We start from the raw sequence: 18,944 nt of genomic DNA, 5'->3' as shown, positions 1-18,944 counted from the left end.
TGGAGAAAACATAGTGTGTTTTGCGCACGTCATATGATGTCAGCTTAATGTGAGTTAGTAGAACACACCATGTTTTCTCCCACCATGAATCAGACAAACTTCGCTGAAATAGATTAGGGCCAGATCAAAAGAAGTAGATGGCCGGGGGTTGCCCATATGTGCCGTAGTTGATGTTTATTAAGCACTATAGATATCTTTTCAGATTTGCCTTTAATGTATAGGATGGTGGCAGTTTTGTTGTAGTTTTCTGTGGTAGACAATAGTGGGGGGAGGGGATTTCTAGGAGAGCATTGTCTATCTTATGGGGATTATAGCCATTGGCCAAGAAGGTGTGACATAAGTGTGTGAGTTCAGCAGTGAGAGCAATGTCATTGGAACAATTTGCTCTAGCTCTGTAGGTTAGTGTTTTTAGGATACCATATTTTTGAGATGGGCGATGGTGTGATTGTTTGTGTAAATATCTCCCTGTATGTGTGGGTTTTCTATAAACCAAAAGTAAGAAGGAACAATCTGGAAGACCTGTGATTAGTGTATCCAGGACGGGCAGACAGTTATTAACATCCAGTTCGATTGAGTGAATTTTTGGGTTTTGGCTATTTAAATGTGCTAGGAATGTATTCAATATGACTGAGTCATGTGGCCAAATAGCAAGCACATCATCAACATAGCATAGCCAAAGCCTTGGTTTGAGTGTTGGCTGTATTGATAGCTAGCTTTTCCAAGTGTTCAATGTAGAAGTTGGCTGAAGGGGGGGGGGGAGAAACCCCATGCGGTCCCATCTAATTGTTTGTATATATTTCCTTTCCATGTAAAATAATCTGCATGTACGGTGAATTTAAATAGTTGAAATATATCAGGGGGAAATTGTGACTTTAGTAAATCAAGGGTTTCAATTAACAGTACATTTGTGAATAGTGAGGTGATATCAAACTCACCATTATGTCTGAACCTTTTAAGGTATGGTTTTCTAAAATACTATTTAGCTGGGTAGAATTTTTAACAAAAGAGGGAGAATTGTTTGTGAGAGTGGATAGTAGCTTGGCTAAATGTTTTAACGTGGAAGGACTTGAGTTTGTTAAATGTTTCTTTAGGCCAGGAAGTGACCTTGTTCAGTAATTTGCACATCTTATTCTTTTGCGAGTTGGTGGGATCTCGATCTATAAGATTCTCATCTATACCATTAAAATTAATCAACATGTACAACGAACATATAAGCCTTCCCACGTTTCAGCCATCACCAAATCAGCAAACGTGCTTGTAAGCACTAACAAAAAAGCAGTCAGAACAATGAACCAGTTCACACAGGATGACATCGCTTGCTAGACTGGCGCAGAAAACTGCATGCGCACGATGCCTAGCAGCATCAACTATAATTAGAAAATGTGGGGCAAGTTCATATTCTGATTATTTTTGAGTTCCCTTTAGTATATCTCATATTCTATAGCATGATGAGTCTGTCGGCTCCATGGAAGGTATAATAACAATAATAATAAATGTTTGTTTGTAGAACCTTTCCCACTTTAAAAATTTACTAAAGTTGGAAAAATAGTTTATCAAATGCTTTAGACCTCGTAAGATGAGAGATTACAACAGTAAAATAAAATTAATGAAGTAACATCATTAGCAGAATATTAAAAGTGAAGATATTAGAAGAAATATGATAATTTAAATAAAATGGACAACACTGTGAAAGATTAATAAATTAGCACTGTATGATTGAAGCTGAATGCATTTTTGGAAATTATGGAGACAACTACCGTGTTTGAATAAAAACTTTAGTTTACTATTACTAAAATTTTACAATTCGACGTTTCGACCTTTATGTTAAGGTCATCTTCTGGAGCGTACAAATATACACAGGAAACAAGCTATACTACAATCATACTGGTTCGTTAAAGACACTGACTAACCGCTACCACAATTGTTGGCCTGACCTCTGGTGGGGAAAAAAAAAAAAAAAACCTTATATAAAATTGTACATCAGCGCTAAAGTCCTATTATTTGTGTTGTCTACTATATACATATATTAACATTTTATTAACATCATTCCAGCCAGTTGGAGTGGAATGGTTTCTAATAATAGCAGATTGGCTAGAGTCCTGACTTGTGTTGAATCTTTCAAATTAGGTTGGCTGAATGTGTGCCATCCAGATCCTTGGAATTTTCATACCATCTTTATTGTTGATATTTGGGTGGTTTATCAGGATTGCGCAGGATTCTTTAAATTTTCTTTCGTACCATGTTTTTGTACGGTGTAAGGAGCAGGTGCTTTTCCAGTTGATTTGGTGTAAGGTGTTGAGTGCGTGGTCTGAGAGGCCTGCTTCACCATAATGGTTATATTTAATGTGTCTAATGTGTTCTTTTTTGCGTATAGGGATTGTCTGTCCTGTTTCACCAATGTACGGTAAGTTACAGGTGCAGCGGATGCAATAGACTCCAGGATGTGCTAATGGGAGGAGAGGGTCCTTAGAGGAGCTGAATATGGTTTTAAGTTTAGTGGGTGGTTTAAAGGTGGCATTAAGGTTATAATGTTGTAGGATTCTGTTGATTTTTTCTGATAACCCTTTAATGTATGGGATGGCTATGGTTTTACTGTAGTCTAGATTCGTTTTTGTTGTGGTTTTATAGAGTATTTTATTGACAGTATTTTTGTTATAGCCATTGTTTATGAATGTGTCACTAATGATTTTTAGTTCTTGTTTTAGGGCCTGCTGGTTAGAGCAAATAGTTGTGGCTCTGTTTTTAAGGGTGTTTATGACTCCATATTTTTGTGCTGGGTGGTGATATGAATTCGCATGTATGTATTGGCCCGTGTGTGTAGGTTTTCGGTAGACTGTGAAGGATAGATTGCCTGAAGGAAGACGTGTAACTAGTGTGTCTAGGAACGGGAGCGAATTTTGGTTTTCGATTTCGATTGTAAATTGTATGCATTTGTGTTGTTTGTTTAGGTGGCTGAGGAATGTGTTTAGCGTTTGTCGACCGTGCGGCCAGATCGCGAACACGTCGTCAACGTATCTGAGCCAGATTGTCGGTCGAAGCGTGGCGGAATCAAGAGCCCTTTGCTCAAAGGTTTCCATGTAGAAGTTCGCGATTGGGGGGGGATAATGGTGAGCCCATGGCCGTACCTTCCTTTTGTAGGCAGAATTTGTTTTGCCACACGAAGTAACCGGACTTTAGTACGTGAGCAAAGAGGGCCGTAATGTCGGGCGGAAATTTGTTCTGTAGTAGGAGAATTGTGTCATTGATGGGGACATTAGTGAAAAGGGCAGAAACGTCAAAACTGACTAATAAGTCGTCTTTGTCGAGTGTTATGTTTTTGATTATGTTTATAAAGTGTTGTGTGTTTTTTACGTAGGAGGGGGAATGACCTACCAACTCCTTGAGTGTTGCCGCTAATTTCTTGGCTAGGTGGTAATTGGGACTGTCTATTCCTTCCACTATTGGTCGAAGGGGCACATTTTGTTTGTGTATTTTCGGAACCCCATATATTCTGGGGGGGCGGGCGTAGTGGGGTTTGAGTTTTTTAACTGTGTCTGGTGGCCAAGAAGTGACGGACTTTAATAGTTTTTCTGTTTTGTCCTTTATCCTCTTTGTTGGGTTATAATTCACCATTTTATATGTGTTGTTATCGGCTACTAGTTGGTTCATTTGCAGTATGTATGTTGACCTGTCAAGGACAACAGTGGCACTGCCTTTATCAGCTTTCGTTATTATTATGTTTTGTTTGGCTTTTAACGATTTAATTGCTGCTAATTCTGTTTTAGTCAGGTTATTCTGTATGATTTTCTTGGTATTTAGGACATTACTGGTTTCTAGTCGTATTTTGTCTGCTATGTTGTTAGGTAGGGATCTGATGCCTCTTTCAATGTGGTAGATAAAATCTAATTTGTTTACCTTTTTAGGCGCTATTGCGTAGTTCAGTCCTTTATTCAGCAGCGTGAGTTCGCCGTTGTTCAGGGAGTGGCTTGATAAGTTGATCACATGGTTCTTGCTTGTCGGTGGTTGGTCGCTCCTTGTCTCCCTTGTTTGTTGTTCATTGTTGTTTCTCGGGGGGGGAAGTCCTCTGATTGGCCGCCATATTTTGCCGTTGTTTCAACCTGTGGAATTTTTTCCCGAGTTTTTCTTTGTTCTAAATACCAAGAAAATAATACAGAATAACCTGACTAAAACAGAATTAGCAGCAATTAAATCGTTAAAAGCCAAACAAAACATAATAATAACGAAAGCTGATAAAGGCAGTGCCATTGTTGTCCTTGACAGGTCAACATACATACTGCAAATGAACCAACTAGTAGCCGATAACAACACATATAAAATGGTGAATTATAACCCAACAAAGAGGATAAAGGACAAAACAGAAAAACTATTAAAGTCCGTCACTTCTTGGCCACCAGACACAGTTAAAAAAACTCAAACCCCACTACGCCCGCCCCCCCCAGAATATATGGGGTTCCGAAAATACACAAACAAAATGTGCCCCTTCGACCAATAGTGGAAGGAATAGACAGTCCCAATTACCACCTAGCCAAGAAATTAGCGGCAACACTCAAGGAGTTGGTAGGTCATTCCCCCTCCTACGTAAAAAACACACAACACTTTATAAACATAATCAAAAACATAACACTCGACAAAGACGACTTATTAGTCAGTTTTGACGTTTCTGCCCTTTTCACTAATGTCCCCATCAGTGACACAATTCTCCTACTACAGAACAAATTTCCGCCCGACATTACGGCCCTCTTTGCCCACGTACTAAAGTCCGGTTACTTCGTGTGGCAAAACAAATTCTACCTACAAAAGGGAGGTACGGCCATGGGCTCACCATTATCCCCCCCAATCGCGAACTTCTACATGGAAACCTTTGAGCAAAGGGCTCTTGATTCCGCCACGCTTCGACCGACAATCTGGCTCAGATACGTTGACGACGTGTTCGCAATCTGGCCGCACAGTCGACAAACGCTAAACACATTCCTCGGCCACCTAAACAAACAACACGAACGCATACAATTTACCATCGAAATCGAAAACCAAAATTCGCTCCCGTTCCTAGACACACTAGTTACACGTCTTCCTTCAGGCAATCTATCCTTCACAGTCTACCGAAAACCTACACACACGGGCCAATACATACATGCGAATTCATATCACCACCCAGCACAAAAATATGGAGTCATAAACACCCTTAAAAACAGAGCCACAACTATTTGCTCTAACCAGCAGGCCCTAAAACAAGAACTAAAAATCATTAGTGACACATTCATAAACAATGGCTATAACAAAAATACTGTCAATAAAATACTCTATAAAACCACAACAAAAACGAATCTAGACTACAGTAAAACCATAGCCATCCCATACATTAAAGGGTTATCAGAAAAAATCAACAGAATCCTACAACATTATAACCTTAATGCCACCTTTAAACCACCCACTAAACTTAAAACCATATTCAGCTCCTCTAAGGACCCTCTCCTCCCATTAGCACATCCTGGAGTCTATTGCATCCGCTGCACCTGTAACTTACCGTACATTGGTGAAACAGGACAGACAATCCCTATACGCAAAAAAGAACACATTAGACACATTAAATATAACCATTATGGTGAAGCAGGCCTCTCAGACCACGCACTCAACACCTTACACCAAATCAACTGGAAAAGCACCTGCTCCTTACACCGTACAAAAACATGGTACGAAAGAAAATTTAAAGAATCCTGCGAAATCCTGATAAACCACCCAAATATCAACAATAAAGATGGTATGAAAATTCCAAGGATCTGGATGGCACACATTCAGCCAACCTAATTTGAAAGATTCAACACAAGTCAGGACTCTAGCCAATCTGCTATTATTAGAAACCATTCCACTCCAACTGGCTGGAATGATGTTAATAAAATGTTAATATATGTATATAGTAGACAACACAAATAATAGGACTTTAGCGCTGATGTACAATTTTATATAAGGTTTTTTTTTTTTTTTTTTTTTCCCACCAGAGGTCAGGCCAACAATTGTGGTAGCGGTTAGTCAGTGTCTTTAACGAACCAGTATGATTGTAGTATAGCTTGTTTCCTGTGTATATTTGTACGCTCCAGAAGATGACCTTAACATAAAGGTCGAAACGTCGAATTGTAAAATTTTAGTAATAGTAAACTAAAGTTTTTATTCAAACACGGTAGTTGTCTCCATAATTTCCAAAAATGCATTCGGATCACCGTGCAAGCCTAAAAGAAAGGATTGAAGCTGAATAATGTATTGAGCTCATCAAAACAAATGTCTTTTTTTTCTTTTTCTTTTTTTTTATGTTGGGCCCATACGAGAGGTTGGCTGGTCAACCTATAGTACGTTAGTACCGTATATGGGTGGATTGTGTTAGAATGTTGTTTTTATGCTTCAGGTTTCTCACTTATTTTATGTAAGCTGAATTAAATACTGTACATTTCAGCACATTTATTCGTGCTTGTGAAGTAGGAAGCTTATCAGAAAAATTAAACCCATATCTACTTCACCCCCTCCAAACATACGTACCTATAAAAAAAAAAAAAAATAAATAAATAAGCATCACTTTAAGGCTAGCATTGACTTATCAGAAAATTATGTTGAAAAATAAAATTATTAAATGTTACTATCTTTTATGTTATATATATTTGGCTATAACTCTTTGATCAAATCTGTGTGTGTGTGAGAGAGAGAAAAACAGAATCTTGCTATAATTCCTTTTATGTTTTTTATAGGCTGAATATCATTCTCACATTATGGATGACTTTGTTAATAATCACAAACATAAATATAATACAGTTAATTACCTTCGGCATGAGGATGGCTATAAAGAGTGGCATGCTAGAAACTTGGGCTTGTAAGTTTTATTTTTTTTATGCCTGTATAATTATTATACATTTATTTTAAATGTATTTTCTAGATTTTTTTACTCATGCTTGAAATATAGCACTTCTGTTTCATAGCAACATAAAAGGGTAGAAGAAAGACATTCATTTGTCGATGTTAATATAGGTAAGTCACAGATTTTTACAGGCACTCAAAACAAGTTGGCATTCTTTCATTCTGAGCGCATTGCTTTTACTAACTACAAGCATTCTAGAATGCTGATGCCTCTAACCCATACATTCATAAGTCAGTGAATATGGATTTAGATGTCGGATTCTCAGATTTATTCCTTATCTTTCCATCTCACTCTCTCTCTCTCCATTCTAAATGATATGGCTGTATTACATTCTGTACGCATACTGATTGTGTTTGTCACTTCTGCTAATATCACTCAGATAAGTCCTTAGCTAGATTTTGAAAATGAAATCTGTTAGGCATGGCTGCATGTAGTATGGATCTTAAAGGCAGTGGGTGTGAGGCTGTTTGGTTCAAAGTAGAGGATAACTAATAGGATAAAATACACAGTTGGATGCTACAGATCTGAGATTTTGGAAGAGGAGGACTACCAGCTTATTAGAAGCTTAGCTTAATAGCCCAGGACTCATGAGTGGGGAGGGAATTAACATGCCTTCCACAGACCTTTTAATTCTGTTTTGACATTTCCATCTTCCACAAACATGCATCCCTCACTCACTATAGAATCTCTTGACTAAAGATAGATTCTTCCATTCAACATGAAAGCCATGTTTCACCATGCTCTATATATGAATTACTTCATTTGGTAAAGTGATTGGAGGTGATTATCATTTAGATGTGGGCAGGATAAAATTGAATTTATGTTAAAAGGGCAAGTTGGTAAGAAATTTTTAAAGTGAATCAAAGTTAAGGAACTTTCAGAGGTGAACTCTAGACTAAAATACACAAACATTATTGGAGAAAAAAAAATGAGAGTTTGGAAATGAGCTAAACCTCAGAGATTCGGTGACAAACCCTGAAGAAAACAATGATTGATTCAGTTAGAGAGGCACGTGGTGAGGTTGACTACAAGAATAGAAAAATCAGAATTTCCATGACTAACTCAGGAAATTAGAAGCAGTCAAAGAAAAGAAGAAGGTGTATGAAAAGTTCCTAGCAAATAAGTCAGCTTATGCCCTGATGGAATACAGAGAAAATGTAGGAAAGCAAAGCACTGTGTAAAACTAGCTAAACAAAAGTCATGGGAAGACTTTGGTAAGAACGTAGAAAATATCAGAAAGCTGGTAAATATTCTAGAGGCTATTGAAAAAGCTCAGAAATGGAAAAGAGTACTGTAAAACAAGCAGTGACAGCAAGGTCATAGAAACACTTAACGGGAATACCCTCGACACCATAAAGGTAAAAGAGGGAAAGATCTATTTATTATTTATTTACATTTTAAATAGATATTCATATTTTTATTCTCATGCAGTGAAAGTAATATTTTATTGGTCGGTGAGTTTCCTAATTTCTGTTTCGTCTTAAAAAGGTATAAATATTCTTTCTTACTTTGATACCACAGTTCTGTTGATGAAATATTAATATTTACAAAACTGGAATAGGGTTGTTTAGGGAGAAAGGGCACCCTTTTTAAGAATATTTATTACGTGAACCATTCACTGTTTTTCTGCACACTTAGACCCATCCAAATGTGATATATAGTATATTCACATTTTATCTGAACTAATTCAGAAGATGAGGTGTTTCAGTTACTGAATGCATGTGTATTTTGAAAATAACTCCACTTTTCCTACCTAGGAAAGATATGTTGTATGCTGTTATTGTTAACAGAGCTAGTTTAAGATCATAGATGCACTTTTGAGTAATTATATTAAATGAAAATTAATAAAATTACATAAATGCTATTATAATGATGTAAATCAGCATTAGCTAAATTGCCATCTGTGGCCGCAATACTAGTCTTTATCTTTTCCTCCAATGCTACTATTTTCAGACGAAGAAATTCATTTCTCACCTAATAACAATTACAAACATCCATGCCTATTGTGAGTTTCGAATCCACAGCTAATTGGTGGGAGAGGGTACGCTATCTAGTTGGTTGTTCATCATCATGGTTTATTTACAATTTGTAAATAGGGAAACGAACTACATGAATTGGTATAATTCCTTGTGAATTATACCAATTTATGTGAATTATTATAAAAAAGTGAATTATTATATCTAGTTTTCCAGGCATCTCTGTTTTGAGCCATTGAGTTATTTCTCATGGAGAGAAAGAGAGAGAGAGTATCTGTGCTGATAAGGTGGTTAATATACTACCAGACTAATATACTACTGGTCTTCCTCTCTGTCTTTGTCCATTCGAGGGGGGCATATAAAAATAAGATGTCAAATTATGGAGAAGGAGGATGTCTCAGTTGATATCCAAGCCAATCAAGCTGACATCTGCATTGGGTTTCAATCAAGGGTTTTTGGTTTAAGTATTGGAAGTCTTCTACTTTTTTTCTAAAGGTTGGTTGTGTTCTGTAATGATGAAACCTTGTACTATATTTGTGAGTATTTTAGTTTTATTTCATTTAACCGTCAATCCAAATATTTTTGCAGCTTGACATAGTTTGTCAAAGTGTTGTTGTGCCTTGGCTAAAGATGAGTCTATTAATACTATATCATCTGCATAGCTGAGGTTGTTAGCCGTTTGATAAGTTGTCAATGACATGATATTTTTGATTACAGTTTACTTTTGAATGGTTCACAAGAGAAGTAATTAATTACATATTTCGCTTTGGGAGCATCCATCTGTATATTTTTTTTTCAAGAAAAAAGGCTAAATATAAAATTTCTTAGTGTCTTAAAATACTAGTATTGGAGGAAAAGGTAAAGACTAGTATTGAAGCAGCAGATTTACTTATACTGATTTACATCATTATGATAGCATTTACATAATTTTATTATCATTTTCTTTAATATCTTTACTCAAAATTGCACCTATGATCTTAAATTAGCTCTGCAATTGATAGCCGCATGCAAGATTTCTTTACTATGCAGGAAAAGTGCAGTGATTTTCAAAATGCACGTGTACTCAATAACTGAAGCACGTCACCTTCTGAATTAGTTCAGATAAAAAATATATCACACCTGGACGGATGTCTAAATGTTCAGAACAGAAAAATAGTGAACGGTTAGAAGAATCAATATTCTTAGATATGTTGCCCTTTCTCCCTAACTATTCTTAAATATTTGGTTTTCTCTAATAACTATTCTCACTATTAATAGAATAGTTAATAGGAACATATAAATAGTTAACTATAAATATTAGTTGGATATAACTATCCCTAAATATTCTTAAATATGACGCTCTTTCTCCCTAGCCATCTATTTCACATTATTTCACAGCCGAATAAGAAATGATAAAAGTTTCATATGAAATTGACCAGAGAGCTTATTGGAATAAATTTGCTGGCGTTTCCAAGTTGCCCTAGCCGGACCTAATAGGTGATGACGACCACTATCAAGCGTCCATATATTCGTCTCCTGTCAGTCCATTTTGAGGTTTCACTGGCCTGACAGCTGTTTTGAACTTATTGGTTCATCCTCAGAGACCAGGCAGAAACCTTGAAGAGAGCAAAAACTCTCTTGCCATACTAAGGAACTTGAGGATGAACCAATAAGTTCGAAACAGCTGTCAGGCCAGTGAAACCTTATCAAAATAGACCGATAGGAGACGAATATATGGATGCTTGATAGCAGTCATCGTCACCTATTATGTCTGGCTAGGGCAACTCACAAATGCCAGCGAATGTATTCCCTTAAGCTCTCTGGTCAAATTTCATACGAAACTTTTATAGTTTCTGTATTCGGCTTTGAAATAATGTTGGATTTAATATCCACTTAATTTTTATAAATTTTGCACCACCGAACTGAAGCCTTTTGGCTCTTTATTTTAGTAAATCCTATCCCACTTTTGTAACAATTAATATTCCATCTACACAACCTGTATTAAAAAAGAATATTAATAACTTTACACAGAATAAAAAATTTCACAGTGCTATGGTATGATCGAAATAATAAATCATACATAAAATATTTCTTTTTTTTTTTTTTTTTTTCATATATGAGAATGACATGAAACATTATTATTGTTCCGGGCAACTCCAAGGAGTCGACAGACTCATCGAAGGAGGCCCTAACATCATGTCAAGAACAACTATTCGACATTGACACAGTATTTATCATACCTTGCCTTGAACTCATTCACGGTCGTAGCACCCACAACAGACTCTGGAAGCTTATTCCACTCATTCACCACTCTCCAAGTAAAAAACCTAGTTCTAACACCCTTGTCAACCACGCTCTTGCCCAGTTTCCATGCATGGTCCCTAGTCCTCCCACCACCAGTCTCTTCTGGATCAATCTTGTAGAAACCATTCAGTAATTTGAATGTCTCAATCATATCACCCCTCCTTCGCATATCGTCCAATCTCTGCAACCCACAAATCTTCAACCTATTCTCATGAGGTTCATTCCACAGACCTTCTATCATCTTGGTCACTCGTCTCTGGATCCTCTCCACTTCTTCCCCATCATGAAGAAACCCTGGTGCCCATAACTGGGCACAGTAGTCCAGATGGGGTCTTATCAAGGCTCGATACAGAGGAACAACAACTTGTTTGTCTCTGCATGTTAAAGTATTTTTCAGAAGCCAAGCGATTTGATGAGCTGATTTAGTCACCTTTGCAATGTGCCCCCTAAACTTCAATTCCCTATCCACCAACACTCCCAAATCCCTGGCCTCATCAATCTCCTGGAGTACGGATCCCAATGCGATATACTGCTGCTATTCTTTTCATCCCAAAGTGTATAACCTTACACTTTGCCACATTAAATTGACATCCATTTTTCCTACCCCAGTCCTCCAAACTATCCAAATCATCCTAACATTTTGACATCCTGTGCACTCACAATTGCTCTACCAAACTTTGCATCATCAGCAAACAAGTGAACACTTCCTCTCAAATCCTTTCCTATATCATTGATGAACAAATTGAAAAGCAGTGGTCCAAGAACAGAGCCTTGCGGCACACCACTAGTCACAAGCCGTCTTTTAGACTCCACTCCTGCATAAACCACTCTCTGGTATCTCTCCTTCAACCACCCTCCTATCCATCTCACCAACCCTATATCTATCCCCATCTGCTCCAGTTTACTGATTAGGGTTCCATGTGGTATCCTGTCAAAGGCCTTGGCAAGGTCCAGTAGTATCACTGTAAACCCGTTACCCCTATCCAGTTCAGCCGTCACTGTGTTATAGAACGTGAGCAAGTTACTGAGGCATGATCTACACTTCACAAAACCATGTTGTCCTCCATACAATATCCCATTTTCATCTATCCAATCCTGTATTCTTTTCTTGACTAATTTCTCTAAGACCTTGACAATGATTCCTGATATGCTAATCGGTTGGTAATTTACAACAGCAGTCTTGTAACCACCTTTATGCAGTGGAACTATTTTCCCCTCTTTCCACCCCCTCGGGACTAACCCAGACCCGAGACTCAAATTAAACAAAATGGTCAAGGGTACTGACAATTCTTTAGCTGCTTCTCGTACGACACGAGCTGGTATACCGTCCAATCCCACGAATGTATTGACATTGAGGTTATGCAATAGACTACTCACCTCCACTTCATTCACCACAATTCCTGTATAATCTACTGGTTTTTTCTGCAATGTCATCACCTGGATGATATATACTTGCAAAGTTCTCACTCAGTAACTCAACTATATCAACTGATTCAGTTACCTCCCTACCATTGGCATTCTTTAAAATCATTCTGCCATGTACATTTTTCCTTTTACTTGCTACATATCTAAAAAACTGTTTAGGATTCTCTTTAGCCTGCATGGCCAATGTTCTTTCGTAATCCTTTTTTGCTTTTCTTACCACACTCGTTACTCTTCTTGCCTGCGCTTTATACCGTTCATGTGCCTGCCGATCACCTTTCTCCTTAAATTCCCTCCATAGTTGCGTCTTTTTTTGCAGCTCGAGCTTAATGGTGTTATTCATCCATTTAACCCCTACTTGATTTATTATTCGGACTCTAGGTATACAGTCAGCCATTGCTTCATGCAAACACTTCTTAACTGCCTCCCATGCACTATCAACTTCTAGTCCTTGCAGTTGTACATGCCATGGCACTGAACCAATCAAACTCCTAAGCTTGTCATACTTTCCAGCCCGATAATTCCACATGTACTCTGTCTTAATTGAAAATTCCACACCTTTAGCTGCCTCCCAAGTCAAGACCCTATGATCACTCTCACCAATTGGTGGCAATGTGGTCATATTTGTTACAGCCAAATCCTCAGATGTAATTACTAGGTCAAGCACTCTCTGACCCCTAGTATTTTCCATTACATGCTGTCGCAGATAGTTATCCCTTAATAACCGCATAAAATCCGATTCCTTCCTCCCGTGTGTCCTCTCCTCACTCCAATCAATGCGACCATAGTTGAAATCTCCCATAATAATTACCATCCTTCCACTCATTTCTTCTATTTGCTTGTGCATACTGTCACCACCATCTTTTCCATCACCTGGTCTATAGCAGCACCTAATTGTATATTTAGTTCTGCTAGCCACAATCTCATACCAAATGGCCTCCAATGTGCTCTTTTCTCTATCCTGCAACAACTTCTATTCTCCTTGGCTGTAGCTCATCAGCTATCATCAACAATACTCCTCCCCCCCATTTTATTCTCCCGATCATTCCTGAACACACTATACCCATCGCATTCAATCCCAGTAGCTATATCATCTACAGTCAGCCATGATTCACTAATACCAATAACCTGTATTCTGGAAGTGCCAACCATGGCCAAAAACTCTTCCTTCTTGTTCCTAATACTCCTAGCATTAGTGTACATGAATTTAAGACCCTCATTAGCCCCAACCCTACCTTGATGCCTTATATTAACTATCCCACTCTGATTTGTTGTCCTTATTCGCTTGGGCATATTATATTCATTCATGCATTCAGCTGCCTCCCTAAGGACTGTATATCTACCCCCCCCCCCTTAATAAGTCTAGTTTACCTGAATTGGCACATCCACTACATTCAGCAACACTTTCTCAAGTCTCCTTACACCGTAACCATTTAAATGCAAGCCATCCATCTTATATAGATCCTTTCGCCCATCGAACTCACTCCACACATCCACAAATTCCACACCACTCGTTATACATAACCCACGCATAAAGTCATTCGCAATTATGGCCCTCCTTTTAAACATTTCACTGTTATACCGTGGCAAAAGACTAATCATTCTAACTCTCTCACTCTTTTCTTTTGCTACCTCAAACAATTCATTCAGGTCTTCTATCATTTCCATTTTATCTCCTTTCAAATCATTCATACCTGCCACAACAATCATTTCTTTCACCCTTTCCTTTTGCTCTCTAACAAACATGATTTCAATTTTCTTGCAATGAATTGTCCGGACATGAGATCAGGGTGTACATGATTTTCGTCATCTATATGGATCAAATTATGAAGGATTATAAGGTATTAAGTCTGATATCAAAATAACTTTTACCTCTTCTTTATGAGATGTTAATCACAACTCTTACTGCAGATGATGTAATAGACTTAAATAGATCATCATCAAACATCAAATGAGTGGTATCAGTGGAACTAGCTGTAGATCCAGGAATGAGCTGCTGTGTTTGTATACAAATGCTAGAAGTGTAAGAAACAAAGCAGGTGAAATGGTTGCATTAATTGAGTCTGTTCACCGAAAAATTGTTGGAATAAGTGAAACGTGGTTGGATGAGGACAACATCCCGACAGGAATAGAATGGACGGGTATGATGTGTTTTGTGAGAATAGAAAAGGTAAAAAGGGAGGGGGAGTGCTATTGATGATAGAGAAAGAGTTATATCCATACAAAGTAGAGATGCAAGAGGAAAATAGTGCCAATGGTTTTGAGCCAGTATAGTGTGAGATAGAGGTAAATAGAATGAAATACTTGGTTGGATGTTGTTATAGACCTAATAATGTAGATGTAGTGACTATGAAATGTATAATCAAATTAGTCAAGCAAATAAGAAAAGGGTGATCATTATGTGCAATTCTAATTATGCCAATATAGACTGGGATGATGAGATAGCAACTAGAAGTAAAGAAAATAAGTTTTTCTTGAGTTTTTGTGGGACAACTACCTCAGACAGTATGTAACAAGGCACATAAGGATTGAGGGTCATGGATTTGATCATCTCATCAGAGGATGTAATTATAAATGAGGTGTCTAATCACCCACCAATTGGTGAGAGTGACCATGAAGTGATTACCTGGGTGATTGCCAGCAGTGTGAGGACCTCTGTGAGAAAAGGGTATATGTGGAACTACAAGGGGGAGTGATTATGAAGAGCTCAGGAGACAGCTTGCGGTGTATCATGGAATGAGGAGTTAGCTGGAAAAGAGATCAATGCAGCTATGTGGATTTTCAAGAACTATCTGGTAGAAACAATGTCTAAATGTATTCCAAGGATAAGAAGGTTAAATAAGGTGGGTGTGAAATGGATAAATAAAGAGATTAAGCATGTGATACAGAGAAAAAGAGCATTATGGAGACAGCAGAAGAGAAGTGGTAATAACCAATTCCATAAGGATTACAAAGACCAGACAAGGCAGGTGACTTGGCCAGCAAAAAAAAAAAAAAATTATTATGAAAAGATGACATTGATTGGAGAAAATGGTATAAGGACAACTGCTGCAGAAGATATAGTAGAGATACTTAATGAGCAGTTCATTGATTCTTGTGTATGACTTCATGGAGAGATGGTGAGCAGTTGATGATGGGGAGGAGAGACTGACTGTAAGTGAGCAAGAGGTGTATGGGGAGTTGCGCAAACTAGATGTTAATAAGGCTCTTGGACTAATGTGCCAGGTAGTTGACATCTGCCTTGAGATATTTTTTTAATATAAGTCTTGCACTGGGTCAAGTTCCAAAGGAGTGGAAGGAGGGGGCAAGATTCATAAGGGAGGTGATAGAAATCAGGCATCAAATTATAAGCCTATCTATGTGTTGAGTGTTAAGTTATTGGAGAAGCTGGTGAGGATCTGGAACTAGAATCTAGAAGTGAGTTGACAATGGCATTATGTTTGATGAACAGCATGGATTTGCTAAAGGGAGGTCATGTTTTAGTAATCTACTTACTTACTTATTATATATTATATATTATTATATATGGGGAGTTGAGCAAACTAGATGTTAATAAGGCTGCTGGACTTGATAATATATCTTTTTTGTAATAGATTTCACTATTGAGGTCATCATCAGGAAAACATAGATATGTACAGGATACAAACTACATGACAGTACACTGCCCATAAGTAAGATGAATCTAAATATTTGTTAATCATTTACCCTAGCCTGCTCTCTGGTGAGAAAAAATAATTAAATTAAAAAAAAATAGAACTACATTAAACAATTTCTGAAGTCCTCGAGTATTAAGATGTTCTTATGTTTGGGGTTGTTATGGATGCTATACAGGTTGAAGATGGGTCCTCCAAATTCTTAGGATAATTAATCCAGCATTCTTGTTCAGATTTGGATGATGTTTAAGCATTTCACTTGAAGGAAAATTCTTAATTTCATTAAGAATTTTCTTTCAAGATAGGTTTTGGTGCGGTTTAGTGACTTGGTGCCTTTCCAGTCTCTGTGACATGTTTGGAGTGCATAGTCTGACATTCTGTTTTACCATAGTGGAGGTATTTAATGTGACATTTGTGTTCATCTTTTCTATTGGGATGGTGCATCCTGTTTCTCCTATGTAAGATAGGTTATAGGTATATTGAATTTTGTAAATCTCTGGGTGGGCAAGGTATGGAAGAGGATCTTTGGAAGAGCTGAGTAAATTTCTTAATTTTGCAGGGTGTTTGAAGGTAGTGTTCTGTCTATTTTTTTCGAAATGCCCCATGTATGGTATGGCTATGGCATTCTTGTAATTGTTTTTGTTTTTAATGGCATTTTTTTGGAGGATTTTGTGAACTGTTTTGTTGTTGTTGTTTTATTTATTTTTCCACCAGAAGTCAGGCTAAAGTAACTGATTAACAAACATTAGATTCATGTTACTTTTGTGTAGTGTATTGTCATGTAGCTTGTATCCTGTATACATATGTTTTTTCCTGATGATGAAAAACAATACAGAGATCAAAACGTCGAATGTTACTTTCTTAATGATAAGTAAAGTAATTATTCTAACACATTTTGTGTCTCTGAATTCTTCACTATGAATGCTGACCACTGTGTGACCTTAAAAGAAAGAAAGGTATAGCTAGAAGATATCTTGATATCTTCTAGATACAAGATATCAAGAATATACCATTCATTCCGAACCTTCTCTTTGATTTTGTTATGTGAAAAACATTTTTGCTATTTGGCCTCATTCTGAAATATGAGCTTACCACTCTCCTACATCAGATCAATAGCCTTCATCACGCATTCAATTCACCATTGAAAAAAAATACTGGTATTTTACCATTCTTGGACATCCTTTCTTACTTGCTCAGCCTCCATACTTTGTCAATCAGTGTTTATCAGAAACCCATCTTTATTGCAGATACATCAGATGTCTGCTCATCACGCCTCTAAAAAAATGTGTTATCAAGTCACTAATTAATACAACATATAATGTGTGCTCTCTCCCTCAAGCTTACAACAAGAACTTCTCAATATCAAAACTTGAATGGAATTAAATGGTCACAACCCCCATCAAATCTAACAGATAATTGACTCTTATGTTTCAGCACCTTAGGATTATTTGACAGACCACAGGGTTCCATTCCCTTATATTTCTGTTATCTCTGAACCTATTGGTAGAATTTTGTAGAAGTATCACCTGAATTCGGCCTGGTTGGCCGAGTGGTTAGCGTATCCGCTCTCCAGCCAAAAGGCTGCATGTTCGAATCCCGCCATGGGCATGGATGTTTGTGATTGTTTGTGAAAATACTGGTGGTGGTGGTGGTCGGTGGTAGATGCCGTTGATATAGATGATGAAGGTAGTTTCGGTTGTTGGAGTGGTAGAGACGGAGAACTGTAAAGTAGGTGCCCTCCCTCGATGAGTCTTTGGACTCCTGGAGATGTTACATAATAATAATAATCCTACATTTTCCTATCAACAAAATTTCTCATCTGTTATAATCTACAAAGACAAACTGTCACCTCTTTTTTTAGTTGCTGTTTGCCAGATCCCTTGTGAATATAATTTGACATACTTTGAGTAGACAGACTGTTCTGTGAGGTGGGTGGATGGGAACATCAATACTAAATTGAATATGTGAAACCTGAAGTCTGGTCTGACACAGCATAGTATTGACACTAAACATAGTATCCTGTGGGATGAAGCTTGTCTTCTCCATAGAAGCTGTTTTAAATATGAATGCATTTTCAGAGAAAGTTGTGAAGCCCTTTGACATCATCCTAACCTGAATTGTAATAATTTTCTCTCTCCCACTCCCCTCCATGTGGGGCACCTGTTCATGGTGGAGGGGACCTCCCAGTGATGGTACTGGCCCTTTTCATTCTAACTCTTTTTCTTTGCTTTTCTTCCCATATTTTTCGCTCTACTTCTCCTCAGTCTTTTTCACTATCCTTTTTCCAGACCACCATTACCGGGATCCAACGCCCTGTCGTCATGTTTGCCATGTGGTGTGACCCGTGGACATCCGGAAAGGGGGATCCTGGTAGTCTTGCACTACTTTGGCCTCTGCTTCGGCAAGACGGGCGGTCCTGGATGGCCCAGCCAGGATCAATCGGCTAGTTGGCTTGCCTGCAAGGTTGCAGTAAGTCTCTCCCCATGATCTGGGATCGGGATCCTAAGCTTGCTGTAGTGCCAGTATAGCATCTGGGGTAACCATGGTGTTCCACTCCTGAGTGCAGTCATTGCTTGCCAGGCAGTGGGTGTCCATGTATGGCTTCATGGTGGGTGGGGAGCTCTGGCACCAAACCAAAAACTTCTTGAGCATGAATCCTTCATCCTTAAATGTTTCAGGGGCCCCTAACAAAGTCCAACAGCCAAGTAC

At 37.9% G+C, this 18,944-nt stretch overlaps 1 protein-coding gene across 2 annotated transcripts in view; it reads left to right on the top strand.

Moving 5' to 3' along the window:
- Plod (procollagen lysyl hydroxylase) overlaps positions 1-18,944 on the top strand; it is a 339,227-nt gene that overhangs the window by 147,458 nt on the left and 172,825 nt on the right. For both annotated transcript variants that reach the window (XM_090392044.1, XM_090392043.1), the window contains one exon: positions 6,735-6,856. In XM_090392044.1, the coding sequence (XP_090248170.1) occupies positions 6,735-6,856 (122 nt within the window). The remainder of the gene's footprint in view (positions 1-6,734; positions 6,857-18,944) is intronic.

The sequence above is a fragment of the Typopeltis vanoorti genome, chromosome 4, assembly GCF_054136105.1.
Source record: "Typopeltis vanoorti isolate ZY-2024b chromosome 4, IOZ_Tvanoo_1.0, whole genome shotgun sequence".
Taxonomy (NCBI): Eukaryota; Metazoa; Arthropoda; class Arachnida; order Uropygi; family Thelyphonidae; genus Typopeltis; species Typopeltis vanoorti.
This window is presented reverse-complemented; position numbering and strand designations above follow the sequence as displayed.